This window comes from Pungitius pungitius, chromosome 21 (genome assembly GCF_949316345.1).
Source record: "Pungitius pungitius chromosome 21, fPunPun2.1, whole genome shotgun sequence".
Lineage (NCBI taxonomy): Eukaryota > Metazoa > Chordata > Actinopteri > Perciformes > Gasterosteidae > Pungitius > Pungitius pungitius.
This window is the reverse complement of record NC_084920.1, coordinates 9,802,648-9,816,672: the sequence shown is the minus strand read 5'-3', so window position 1 is coordinate 9,816,672 and position 14,025 is coordinate 9,802,648. Positions and strand designations below refer to the sequence as shown.

The 14,025-nt window shown below is 42.9% G+C and overlaps 1 protein-coding gene across 2 annotated transcripts; it reads right to left on the bottom strand.

Annotated features, from left to right (window-relative positions):
• Nucleotides 1-266: 266 nt before the first annotated feature.
• bms1 (BMS1 ribosome biogenesis factor) lies at nt 267-12,053 on the bottom strand. Of its 2 annotated transcripts, XM_037463437.2 has the most exons (23): nt 11,950-12,053; nt 10,917-11,097; nt 10,595-10,785; nt 10,144-10,223; nt 9,496-9,684; nt 9,269-9,411; nt 8,746-8,867; nt 8,431-8,624; nt 8,153-8,289; nt 7,070-7,614; nt 6,701-6,802; nt 6,297-6,448; nt 5,884-5,965; nt 5,676-5,755; nt 4,701-4,916; nt 4,428-4,616; nt 3,832-4,012; nt 2,860-2,918; nt 1,982-2,104; nt 1,558-1,705; nt 1,260-1,435; nt 897-1,058; nt 267-606 (listed from the first exon to the last, which is right to left on the bottom strand). In XM_037463437.2, exons 2-23 carry the CDS (start codon nt 11,087-11,089, stop codon nt 379-381), a joined length of 3,672 nt encoding a protein of 1,223 aa, XP_037319334.2. In that variant the 5' UTR covers nt 11,090-11,097; nt 11,950-12,053; the 3' UTR covers nt 267-378. The 2 variants fall into 2 exon arrangements, with proteins under 2 accessions (XP_037319334.2, XP_037319335.2); XM_037463438.2 differs by lacking the exon at nt 11,950-12,053 and having other exon boundaries at nt 4,701-4,913.
• Between the last annotated feature and the right edge of the window lie 1,972 nt (nt 12,054-14,025).

Sequence of the window (14,025 nt, the reverse complement as noted above, 5' to 3'; positions counted from 1 at the left end):
GAATATGTATAATATATTTGTTTGATGTGGTAGCACTACCACGTGGCTGATTGAATAGCACTTTATACATTTGGTTTATAACTCCTGAATTATGAGTATTATGAGATCTCAGTTTAACCCACAAAACCATTGACCATCAGGAGGACAAGTGACACATTGTTTGAAAATAGAAACAGATAATTTTGTTCATAGGGCGATAGTTTCCTCAACTAAAACAAGTTCCAAAAGTCACATCGCTTTCCTTTTACATCAGATCTTTAATATCAATACATATAAAAAATACAATGAAAACAGTCTGAAACGCATGTGAACAGTCCCAAGAGCAGACGAAACATCTCAGTCTGCAGAGGTTTTTCCTTGTGAGTCAGGTCCAGTGAGTTAGTCGTCCTTGGACGCCCCCTTCAGACTGGACCGCTGCTTCATCTTGTCCTCTTGGCCCATGACGCGGTACAGTTTTTTCCGGGCCTCCTTCTGTCTCTTCAGCTTGGCATCCTCCTGCTTCCCCTTCTGCTGCAGGAACTCCTTGTGTTTGGCGTGCTGCACCGCATGGGCTTTCTTCCTCGTGTAGTTGTGGACCGTGCTGAGAGCCTGGAGCAGGGCCGCCACCTGCAAGAACGGGACAAGAAGAGTCACGTTTCCCTAAAGGGTCATCAGGCAGCTCACACAGACTGGGATCAGTTATGACATCGTTGAATGAAGATTTCCAAACACACTAGATTATGTCTGATTTTCTGTGGAGGTGGGGCTCCGGTGCCGATGTGAGGATGCTGGGACAGAGAATGTTGCATGTATACAGAGAGTAAAGCCCTCCGAGGCTTATTTGGGATTTTAGATTTTTTGATTAAATAAACAAATGCTTAGTCCCAACTGAGTCTGTAGAGTCAGGTTCGGCTCACCTTCTTCTCGTGGGGCTCTCTGATCACACTGGGCCTCTGGAGATCTCTGGGTGTCTTTCCTTTTTGTTGCTGCTGTTTGGGTTTGCTCTTGAAGGGCAGGGCCTTGTGCAGCTCCTTGGGGATGTGTAGGGGGTTGAATTGACGTTTGGTTCGGACCACCGGCTGGAAGGGAAAAGGATGGACATGCACACATAAAGTTGGGATTTCTGTTTTATGGTCAGATAACATGCCAAATGACACTAGGTCTGTCGCACAATTACCAATTCTGTTGGTCGACAGAAATAATTATGATTATCTTAAAATAAATGACAACCCCCCCGGTGAAAATCACTACTTTAATTTGATCAGCAGAGTCTACTCCACCTTGTATAGAGAGTCTGGATTTGGCTTGTTGCGGATGCCCAGGTCGTGTTTGAGCTGTCCCAGGGTCCTCATGCCCGCCCAGCTGTCCTTGTGACCGACGGGCAGCAGCAGAGAGGTCACAGGGTTGTAGAGCTGAGGAACAGACACCGGAAACCAGGAGCGCAGGAACACGACGTCTGCAGCAAGACACACAGAGCAGTCCGTTGAGAAGCAGTTCATGGTTGTGCAGAGAAGGAAAGGTACTTATCGTCCATAAGTACCTTTCCTTCTTCAGAATACCAACATAACAGACACTCACCACTCATGAGTAGGCGGTCCTCAAATGAGGCTCTGAAAGCTCCTTCTGGCGTAGACAGCGCCTTCTTGATCTGACCTCTGACCCCCGAGACTGTTCGCACAGAGGCACCTTCAAATTTAGCCACCTCCAGCACAGTGTTGAACATGCCCTGTGAAACAGAGAGAGAGCACTCAATCACAACACATCAGTGGTATTCTTGTGGTATAACCTCTCATTTTGCTCCTGTAGCTGCACTACAGTGTGTGAATGTAAGTTACTGATGGGCAGGTGTCACTGTGTATAATAGGTCCTGTCATTAGTGTATGAATGGGTGAATGTAGTGTTAAAGTGCTTTGAGTGGTCAGAAGATTATAAAAGCGCTATAGAAGTACAGTCCATTTACCATCTATCAACAAAACTTTAATGCAAGTAAAAGTCTCCCCACCTTAATGAAAGAGGTGTTCTTAAAGATCTTGTAGGGGTAACCGATGAGTTTGAGCTTCTTCACTACAGTCACAGACTTATCCAGGTCCAGGATCACTCCTGTGGCTGCGATTCGGAAATTAGCCTGCAGAAAGAAAACAGGAATGCATAAGTGAACTACATAGATAGATATGCAGATATAGGATATAGGTATAGAGAAAAAATACTGTAAAAACCTACAATGTGCACACAGTTGTAAAGTGGTACCCTCCAGGTGTGTTCCTGTATTTTTTTGTATCAGCATTTTGACTACATCCATAGATGGACCTAAAGAATCCATCGCTAGCAACTGTATCCAGCAGAAATGTGACATTTAAAGCTTTAGAAACACAGATCTAACGCCACATTGTGAACAGATCTATTGAAATCAATGAGACTAGAGCCAACAGCTAAGAAAACAGAAAAGCCTAAAACAAACATGACACACTTACGTTTCATGTTGTTGAACGTAGTTTCCGTGAGAAAGTTGAATAAAGTTGTTTTCTCAGAAATATAAGAAAAAATACTAATGCTCCCAAAAGTGTTAAAAGCAAATATTTAAATAAAAACAAGCCTTTATTTTCTAATGATCATTCAAATAACTGCATTAAATGACAATAAGGCAAAATAATAAAATTGAGAATTGTATTAAGTACTGTGTATTATTTTTTCCCTTCTATATCAATATGCCTGGATTCGTCATTGCAGGCGTGTGGCTATTGGCCCAGCAAAACACCCAAGCCTCTTTCCCAGAGGCGAAGTAGCAGGTGAAAAGTTCCTGCCGTGGGTTTCAGATGAATATGTAACTTCATGTTATCTGAAGAATGCCGAAGGTGGGACTAGAGTGCATGAGGGGCTTACCTTTACTCCTGCTACTGTCTGCACAGCCAGGAAGCCGGTGCCCTGTGGTGTGACAGGACCTTCAGCGACACAGAGGGGGAGGGAGAATACAGCTCATCATTATCAGATACAGAAATCTATGATGTTTTTTTACCTCGTCTGCTTTCTGGGAAAATTATAAAATAATTGTTTGTTTGCATTCTACATTTTCTAATCTCTAAAATATATTGGAATATAGCTGTAATATTTCAGACTTTTTACTATCTTGATAAAGTTGTTCCTTGAAGTTGCCAAACCAAACCCAATCTCTGTATCACACTAAATTGACTGAAACATCTTCATCCAGATTATAGCTAAAGATACTCCGAGGAATTGCCCCTTTGTGTGTATTTTGGAGGCCTGTGTAAGGAAAGTGGTGGTGTTCACCAGTGCCAGACTCCCCTTACAAAGCCTCTCATTTGACAGCAGCAGGCTTTGCCAGTCTGCCCTCACAGATCTGTTTCTGGTTCTCCTGGCCCTGCTTCCCGCCACTGTTGTGGAGCGGGGCTGCCAGAGTCCGCATTGAAGGAGTTTCTAGTCAACATGCATAACTCCCATTCAGCCAAAAATCAGACTCGTCTTGCAGGTCACAAAGAGGCATCAGTATTATATTGAGATGTTTCCTAACTAGTAAAAGGTTCCTTGCAGAAACGTTAAGGCCTGATTCTGAATAATGATTAATATCATACATATTTTGCTGAAGGGAAAACTAAGGTCAACCATTCATAGAGCGGTATCTATTAGTCCCTTAGTAGATGTTTGACTAAGTCAAGTTATAAAAGGAGAGCATCAAAGCAATGACATAGAGCTGTATTACCCTAAAGACCACCAGAGGTAAATAGGCATCATGTAGAGGGAACGTTTTCGGCCATCAATGGAAAGAACTTAATCAGAATGAGATGTTCAGCCTGAATAAGTGTACTGTACAGTCTATTTACTGTAACCGTGTCTTACCCCAGATGGAGGCTCCACAGTGCATGTGCTGTGGCGTGTATTTGAGCAGGCGGTGGCGTCCGTTGTGGTCCTCAATGTGGTAGAGGGGGATGGTCTGGAAGCGGCGCCAGCCAAGCGACAGGATGAGGGGGTCGCGCGTCTTCAGGATGCGGTTATACCAGCGGTGTTTCTTCAGCCGCATCTGACATGCACACAGAGATTTAAATTGAAGCTTGATTGATTGAGCTTGAAGAACCTCTGAGGACTACAGTATGATGATAAAAACAAAGAATAGTATACTGTGCAAAGTAATGATGGGAAAATGTGACCTTATTTAAGCAGAGTTTAAATGCAGTTATGTCACCCATATTAGGCTGACATCACTGCATTTAAACTAAAGTCCAAGTAACATCTGTATATAAATATTACTGACATTGCATGAACATACACAGCCTGCTAAACAGCTCTCCTTCTCACATATTTAATTGAGCATCTCTTCTCCACTAAAAAATGAGATGAAGAACATTAACAGGATCATTGGCTAAAATGTAATCATCTATAGATTTAATTCATCCCATCTTGAACTAGATAGGGTACCTAGTCAAAACCAAACGTACCTGCAGGTATCCTACATTGCCCTCAGCGGAGCTCAGACCTCCGAGGATGATGGGATAATGGGGATCGAAGTTGGTAACAAACTCGCAGGGTAGACTGGAGATTTCTAGTCGGACGTACATTCCTGGTCTGAAGCCTTCGTATTGCACTCTGGTCTCATCGTCCACACCTTCAAACTCAGCCCTGTTCAGCTGATGACAGAAAGAGGAGAAATAAGCTATGAATGTATGAATTATAAACAACACTCTTAATGTACCTCAGGACGCTTGAGGTACCTCGGCTTGCTTCTGCAGCTCCTCCTTCAGGTCATCAAAGTACGTGGCGTCTCCGCCATCGTACTCCGAATTGAATCTGTCCTTCAGCCTCTGTTTCTTCTCCAGACGCTTGTTCTTCTGGACCTCGTCGTCATCCATCTTCACCACAGCTTCTTCATGGTCGTCGTCGTCGTCATCATCATCATCATCATCACCATCGGGGTTCTCACCATTCTGCTGGTCAAAAGTTAACAAAGACAATGCATCATCCGCTGTAAACAGACAATTCAAATCAGGTCAAATTGGGCTACTTAAACCACAATTGGTTCCATGTCAAAGCTCTAAACAACAGGAAGACACAGAAAATAAGTAGAATATTTTCACTTTGGGACCCATTCAATGTTTCAAATGAGCAGATTTAAGGTGTTGAGAATAGCAACAAACACACAGTGCACTCAAGTAGTGGCATAGTTTGGTACATGAATGATTCATGTACAGAGTAAAAACTATGAGATTGAAGAGTGGTACTGACTTTGAGTTCACATCTACAGACTCCACTGAATATCTGCTTTTACAGTAAACTATTTTTAAAGTCTAAACTAAGAATCACCAAAATATGAATGGAAAGTAATTAGTTCAATTAAAATCATGATATGTTATTGCGATCTATATTTTTGCCATGATTATATTCTTGACAGCTGGAACACATCTCTGAAGCCATCTACACGTGTGATGACAATACGCCTCTGATCAACTACAACAGATGATGACGTGTTCCACCGGATTGTTTGAGCTCATTTGAAACCAACAAAAAGCTAAAGCACTCTCAGAAGCAGCCAGTGGGTAAACGTTGGTCAATGACTTAAAGTACAAACGGAAACCAGATTGCTTTAAAAAAATCTTGTCATCTTATATATAAATTGAGAATCCATTTAGAGTTTACTAGAATGCTGGATATTAACTCCATTACCAGGGTTTGGTGTATATAAGATGTACCTCTGCCCGATTCTGCTTCCCAGTTGGGTTCTTGTGAACTTCTCCCGTTTCCAGATCCTCAAAGTCTCCATACAGCTCCTCTAGACACAGCAGAACAACAAAAGCAGCAATGTCAACACGCCTCAACGTTGAGGGGCCTCATGAAGAGACCCAGCTACCCCTTGTGTCCCCTACATGAAGATGCAGATGTTTGGCTCTCCTCGCTCACCATCCTCCTTCAGCAGTGTGGCAGCATCTTGGCTCTCATCCCACTTCCCAGTAACAAAACAGTCTCTGATGGAGTTCAGCATCTGGAAAAACAGAAACCCTTCAGAACCATTCAGATACCAACAGAAAAATAGCTAGTCCTAAAAAAAGGTACTAGCTTTGTATAATAGGGATGCATTTTGATTTAGTTTTAGTCCCAGGAATACTTTCCAAGGAACTCAAAGCGTTTGAGTTAAATAAACCTTATGGAAAAAGCCAATTTGGAAATTGGTCGGGAAGACCAGTAAAGCTAAGCTTTACGTGTAATGGAAACATAAATGCCTCCCCCCCCCAATTCAAGGTTCCTGTCAAAAAGTGCTCCCCCCGACCAGACCTCCTGCAGTCAAAAAGGAGCTTCATCAGTGACCACTGTACCTCCTCCTGGTCCCACTTGTGGGAGGTGTCCGAGTTGAAACGAGAGCTGTCGACAGCATTCGCCTGGTACTTCTTGCTCTTCTGAGGGCGGCTGACACGAAACAGCCCCCCCAGCTCCTGCTCCTCATCCTCAGAATCATCTGCCTTGACAACTGGAAACAAAAAAAAGAAAATTGTTTATGGACACAGAAAAAGGTGGTGGTGTCCAATACCTGCAAAGAAAGGCCTAAATATGAATGAATGCATAGCTTCTAAATTTGGTTGTTCTGTAGTTTGCCTCAAAGATAAACTAGACAGCTGACCATACTGGTGTCAAACTGATGCTGTGTAAATCACTACAGTATTTGAAACAGGATGAACATGCATACTTAGTAATGGTGTATATAACAGGAGCCTCACACTACCTGAACCATAAACAAATTTTCTCAGATTGGGAACAGCTTGCTGTTGCCGTAGAAACGCCTCCGATGCTTTCTGCCGCAGACCCTCCTTCCACCGTAGACCCTCTGAGGAAAGAAGGAACATTTATGTAATGTTTCCAGGAGCTTTATACGTTCCATGACCGTAGCCAGCAGATGTGAGTTGTGCACCACAAACTTTAAACAGCACATTTGAACCCAACTAGAAATAACAGTGCAATGTTTGAGATGTACAAGAAAGGCTTTCAATAAAATAAAATAAAAGACACGTCCTGCCACTGCGAAGTAGAGCCGCCCTAAATTCCATCAGCGTTTAGCTACTTGCATTCAGGATTCATTTAGGAGTATATTTACCTTCCTCCTCTTCCTCCTCCGTACTCTCTCTTGCCATTTGTTCGTCCATTGTGGCGTCTGCTGCCTTTCCCTTTCCTTCCAAGTCACCTTCAGACTCTTCCTCGTCATCTTCCTCCTCTCCATCTTCGCTCTCTTCCTCTTCAGAACAGTGTCCGGAGTCTCCTGCTCTCCCGGCCTCCCCCTCTTCTCCACTCTCCTCCTCCTCACTCATCTCCAGGTCATCTTCGCTGTCAGCAAACGCCGGCACCTCGGCACTTTCTCCTTTCCGCTCATCCAGTTTTGGTCTCTTCACTGGTGGAGCGTCTGTGACAGTCTTTTCTGTCTCGTCACATTCGGCTCTCACCTCTTTGAGATATGTGGACAGGTTCTCCTCATGTTCATTCTTCCGCTGCTCCTCCTGGTCACTGTCTTCACTTTCACCATCCTCATCGTCGTCACTCGAGCCGCTGACATCTTCCTCCTCCTCCGTAGTGAAGACCACCTTCCTCCTCTTTCTCTGGGTGGTCGGGTCCCAGACACACTTCTCCTCGAGGCCGCCCTCCTCTCTAACACAAACAAAACGAGATGTCTCTGTCAAATACAATAACGTTTTCACATGCATCTCAAATTATGTGCATAGGAACAGTCAAAAAAATTGTAAAGCTACGGCAAGATGCTTGCTGTTTGTGGCAGTCCATGTGGATGAAAGTGGTGAAAAAAACCCTGCATGTTGGTGGGGACACACCACCAAATTCTCAGGAAGTTGTTCAATTTTTGGCTGGTTGCTTTTAACAAACCGTCGCAGAGAGGGTTTGTAAAGTCAGCAGATTCAGCGCCACTGACTTGGAGTGAAAGGATGAAAAGGTGGAGGGAAATCAAGACGCTGTCGAGATCTCAGCGCTGGTTGGCCAGGGCTTGTCAGGTCACATGAAAAATGGTCACCTTTTCTCCTTGCCCCACCCCAATGTTGGAAACGCTGATCGGTCATTTGAGCCCCCCCCCCCCCCTCTCAAATAAAAACTCCTCTGATCTACACAATTCACATGGGCAACCTATTTTATTTCAAAACAGCAAACCAAAGAGGTCATCTGTGAGGCGTCTCACCTGCTCTGCTCTTCAGCGGGTTCCAGGGTGGCAGAACCACTAAACAGAGACACCTTACTGGCCGCCATCTTTTCATCTAGGGTGGCATGTGTGTCAATGAGGGACTGGACCAGCTCTGTGTTGGGCCGCACCTCCTCCTGTACCGGGGGGGTAGGAGTCGATAGTGAAAAACAGTAATAGTCATTACTTTAAATCACATTTGAAGTTAGAAACAGATAAAACAGGCCAATACTGACAAAAGAAAAAAACACTGACTCGCGTCAAACACACACACACACCTGTTGATGATCGACGTGGCTAGCCGGCAGGTCAATGTACACTGCGTCTTTGTCGTATACGACCCCCCCAACACCAGCCATTGGTGCGTAGAGCATACGTTCCTTCTCGTTAAGCGCTCTCTTCTTCTGAGCATCCGGCAGGGCGCACGGGTCAGGCAAGAAGTTCACGTCCCCCACCTGGAAGTCTCCAACACCTGCAGAGGGCGTCCACAAAAAATAAAAAGCACACATAAATTATATATACTGAAAATTTTGGAACTTCTCTGCTTTAGAGGGCATTCAAGTTGGTAGGAAAGAAGAACTGTGCTTATGTACCTGGGATGTGGACCTGGCCTTTGTTTTTCAAAAATGTCCCTCGCAGGTAGCCGTAGAGTGAAACCGTCCGGTCACACTTGGGGTCCGTCCTCAACCTATCCGGATCAGTTAGGTCTTCCATACTGTTGAAATGAAGAGACAACTAAGATGAAAAGGAAAAACGTGTGTACACAGGAAAAGCATGAAGTACACAATACTGTTCCTTCAAAGTAGATATTCATTTGATTTGATGAGTGATCCCTCATGCAAACCTGTACTACAGTAGAATGGACTGGCTCGGGGTCTTACTTAAACCTGTGTTTACCAATGCACATTTAAATCTATATTAGTACTACACTTGAATTTGTATACAACCTAAAAATAACAACATGAGGATATGCTGTCCATAAACTCACATCCGAGTGTGGATAAACATGTGATATGTACAATATGAATCTACAGATCACAGAGCAGTTAGTGCTAACCTGCTGCCTACATTTGGATGGCATTAACGTGAGCAGTACGCAGCTTCAGGTCCACTCACCGGTCCACCAGCACATACGGGTGGGAGGTCTGCCACACCAGAGGACGGAACTTCATGACCGAGATGAAGCGTCCAAGGTTCTTCACCTCCTGAGCCTGATACTCCCCGTACACCATGCCAGACAGATAGAACAGCTTGGCGCCCTGTTGGGGTTACAATGTTCACAGTTCACAGTTCTGCATTTGAGTGACAGGGACCAGCGGAGGGGATGATGATGTTGCATTTACCTGATACACCTCGGTCCAGAAGCGATGTTTGAGGTTTTTCTTGGTCTTCCTCAGCGCTTTGTTGTCCTTGAAGGAGTCCAAGTGAGTAAGCACGCCCATGATACGAGGGAAGCCATGCACCTGGCAGATGTTGAGGAACTCAAAAGTCTCCATCTCGAAGCCAAAGCTGGCATCAATCAGCATCAAAACCTGGAAGGGAAAAAAATTTGGTTAATTCAATGTTAATAGAACATTATTTAGCGCTCTGGGCTCCATCCACAACGTAGTCATTGTGCTGTATTAAATCAACGAATGATTTGATTTGAACGAATGAATGAATCTCCTTGTGTCACTTGTGTCATCGTGTCACTTATAAGTGACATTTCTGTTTTCATTTTATTGTGCCAAAAATAAAAACCATAGACCTTGTGTCCATTGTGTCAAAGTAAACAAGAATATTTAATTGTGGGATAGTACTTCACATCTCACTGCTTTGGGAACATTTTAGGGCCAGAAAAAAAACCCCATAAGATTTCAAAAACATTTTGAACATACCATGAAATTGACATTATTCTCAAAATAAAATATAAAAAGAATATCTTAGTTAAAAAATCCACCCCCCATATATTTATGAAATGGGCTCTTTTCAACATGTTTTGAAAAACTCACCAGGTCAGCCACTTTCGCGAGGTCGATCATTGTATTGATGTCATTGCTACACTCCATGAAAGTCAGACGGCGCTTCTTTCCTAAAGAATCCAAGAGGCATCGCCATAAAGAAAACTGTTAAATCAAATCATTACGCCAACATAATATCAAGAAAAATCCAAAATAAAACTTCTATTTAAAGCGAATGGACACGTCAGCCATTTTAATCAAAGAAAGTCAACGTTTTCTATACAAAACTGAAAGTCGGACAGGGGACATATCTCAACCGGATAGTTTAGGTTAGGTTGAAGTGTGGTTGTGAGGGGTACTTCTCCACAGTCAGTGTATTACTCTTACTGATTAACATTGCTATATTCCCACAGATTTACACTTTTAGCGCACTTCAAAACCCATAAACTACCGCTTTAACAGCAGAGCGCTCATAATGGACCCTGTCCATGCAGAGACTTACCGGAGACAATGGTTACTGGTCCACATATGTCGCCGAGCTTCTGTCGAGTAAAGTTCTTGATCAGGCATCGGATCAGGGTGCTTTTTCCTACTTTGGGGGGTCCTACTACTACAATAACAATCGGAGGTGGTTCCAGGGGAGTCCGGTCTACAAGGGGGATGTGATGTTTTTTTAGCTTTATGTCCTGGGACCTAAAAGAAAAGAAAGTCCATGAAAAGCGTTAGAGCTGCCCTAGAATTTACAAAATGATTCCTAATTTTGATTAACTACGTTGAAGGAATAGAGAATGGACTCTGCATCTCGGACGCCTAATGGGACTCACCTGTGGAAAGTCTTGGCCATGCGGACGGCCGACTGGACGGCGAACGCTTTGGGATTGCGTTTGCGTGCATCCTCTTCCGTGGAGCCACCCTGCTTCTTTAGCTTCTTTCTCTCTGCTTTTGGTCCACTCTGCTTCTGCTGATGCCGCTTCTGTTCCTTCACTTTCCCGTCCATCTTGTTCACTGGACGTAGAAATAAAGGGATGTGAAATAATCTTTTAGATTATTGACAGAGCAGTAGCGTGAGGAGAAAGAAAACATGAAGAAAAGTCCATGCTAGACTAACTTTTGACATTTTCATTAATGTAGGATACTCTTCTTCAGGACATCTCAGTCCACACTTATAACAGAGATATTATGGTATGTGACATTTCAGATCAAAACGCTGGAATTTAACGACACTTAATGATTCATACGTTTGCGATGGATTATAGTATACCATTGTGAAGCAATTCAAATAAAAAAGGACCATTGACCAAAGGATATATTCTATATAATGTAGTTATATGGAACCTAATTTTCACCGGCTTAAGCGCATCTACAATGCCCTGGAACCTCTCTTTATATTAAGTAACATCCCCTCTCTGCTTGATGGCCTTTTCTTCTATTTTTCTCTCGTTTTTTTTCATATTCATTTATGAACATTGATTGAGGCACGTAAACGAAATCCAGGTAAAGCCATAAATAAATGAATAACTGAACAAATTCAAGAAGCACGTTGCTGACCTGACTGATATAAAGAGTGCGGCCTCTGGCAACTCTTTACCAAAGAAACCACATATATCCGTGTGGCCGGACTAACGTTATAATGTTCATTATTAGTAGTTTTGTTATTTTTTTGGGGCACACCTTTGTCTTTAAGTTACGTCTGTGTGTGTGTGTGTGTGTGTGTGTGGCGAGCGAGGGGCCAAACTACATGCTAATATAACAGTGTGGCTGTAACGTTGACTTCCGGTCTTTTTCTGCAGGGATAAGAGCTAATGTTACACACATGTTAAATCTTCTGGAGATTATGAAGTAAATTACAAGAAATACCTGAGGAGAAACCTGCTGTAGTCTGTTCCGAGTCGGTTTTCTTGAGTTCTCACATGTGTGAAGTAAACTCCGACCCGGAAGTGTAAAGAAGCGTCACATTTTAGTGAAACGAGTGGAAACAAATTTTTAGAAAGGTTCCGTAACTCGAGGGACAAGCACGCGACAAACCCTCTACAATGGCGCCCTCTGCAGGCGGTCACGTGTGTAAAAGGGTTGAGAACAATGTGATACGTAGACCAAGAAAAGGTAGCATTGTCCTGTTCTCTGATTGATGTCTTTCTCAAAGGGAAAAAAGGTGAGAGGTGGCGTGAGGACAGAGGGGAGGCCATTCTTCAAATTAAACGTTCATCTGATTTAGCTGACGTTGGCTAACTTTTACAAAAGATAAGTTAAAACCCTCCTAAATATCTTTAATAAAGAATGAAACTGAGCCATCTGTTCTTAGTGAGAAAAAAAGAGAAATGTCGAAAACAGATGATACGAGGAGAGGAAAAATACAATAACTTTTGAACAGAAAATCAATAGAAAGATGCAAAAGGTGAAGAGAAAGAGAGGTGAAAGGAGCGAAGGGGGGAGAAAAAAAGAAAGGCATTGGAGAAGTTCTGTAGGGAAGTTGTTTGATGTTTAGCTGGTTGGCAGGTCTTCACAGGGACTGAGTCCCAGAGCAAAGGCAACGCATCAAACACTCTGGCCTTCAAATTATACCATCAATTCTGACAATAATAAACAACCTGGTAGAGAAAACAGCAGAGATATGAGAAACATAAAGTCTGCAGAATGTGGAATTCATTCCCCAGTCATTTGACTGGATCTTAACATTTATTTCACACACAAGTGGATTTTGTCAGTGATAGCAGAGCTGCAGTAAAGTTTTATCCCAGGTGATGGTGCCAGCAGACAAAGTACATCACTGAGCAGCCGTATGGAGAGGATCCAGCACAATCTACTGTATATGATCACAACAAGGAGGAGACGACGGCAAAATCACTGTCATCATCTTCATCCTTGTCTTCTTTATTGTGATCATCGGCATCATGTTATGAAGAGTCTAATAGAGCCTGTGCTGCCCTCCTGCTTTTCAAAGCCTTTGAACTTCCTCTCTTTAACATCGAGTGCTTGTTGTCTTTTTAGATGATCCATTTTCACCTTCCTCCTAATGGCATTAGTACCGTTGTTATTGTCCTCTGGTGCGCTAAATCTGGCAGGTTTACCAGCACCCTCGCTGGACTACATGATCATGACAGGGCCTGTTGTTCTAAGCTAACAGAAACACGATTTTCCTAATTTCCCTTTATTATGCACTAATGAAAACATAATTACATTACATGTATGCTTATAGGTCGCAAGAAATACTACATACTCACCTTTTAACTGTTGTCTAGTTTCATTGATGGCTGAAAACCATACTGAAATACATTCATATTACATATTACATCCAAGCCCATCTGGTATTTATTTATTTAGTGCAGTACGTAAAATCAACCAATCGACTGGCCTGATTACTTCTGCAGTCACTGGTTTATTACATGGCGAATGTATAATTACAATCGCCCAACATTGGAAGACCATAAACACATTTACAATGCTTACTGATTTAAATAAAAATTAAGAAAGAAGTAGCATGAGTCTCTCATTGACTTCTATACAATCAGACTTTCGAACCAAAGTTTTCCCCCTACTGGCCAGTAGAGAGAATGCAAGTTCAAGGCAAACCCACAAGCCCTTTGGAATAAAGACATTAAGTGTTAAAGTTCAACTTGTCTTCTATTGCACACACTGAAACTACAGTATCTGTATGACAGATCTCAGCATCTCAGAGCCTCATCTCACAATACATAGAATGTTTATATGCAACATTTCATAGACCAAAGAGAAGAAACAAGAAAAAGTTGAATCTGCCTTTTCATAGTTTTTCAGTTTCACCTCTACCGACTAGGAATACACACACACTCGCACACACACACACACACACACACACACACACACACACACACACACACATGCACCAAGCAATAGAGTGAGCTGATGAATTGGTCCACTTTCAGCGCATTGGAGTTTGTGGTGGAATGATCCGTC

Excerpts from the sequence above, each read along its gene's own strand:
- bms1 (XM_037463437.2), bottom strand. The coding sequence starts at position 11,089 with ATGGACGGGAAAGTGAAGGAACAGAAGCGGCATCAGCAGAAGCAGAGT. Across the intron at positions 6,803-7,069 it reads GGAGGAGGAAGAGGAGGAAG|AGGGTCTACGGTGGAAGGAG; the intron begins GTAAATATACTC and ends TTCTTTCCTCAG. Across the intron at positions 4,617-4,700 it reads AGCTGCAGAAGCAAGCCGAG|CTGAACAGGGCTGAGTTTGA; the intron begins GTACCTCAAGCG and ends TTCTGTCATCAG.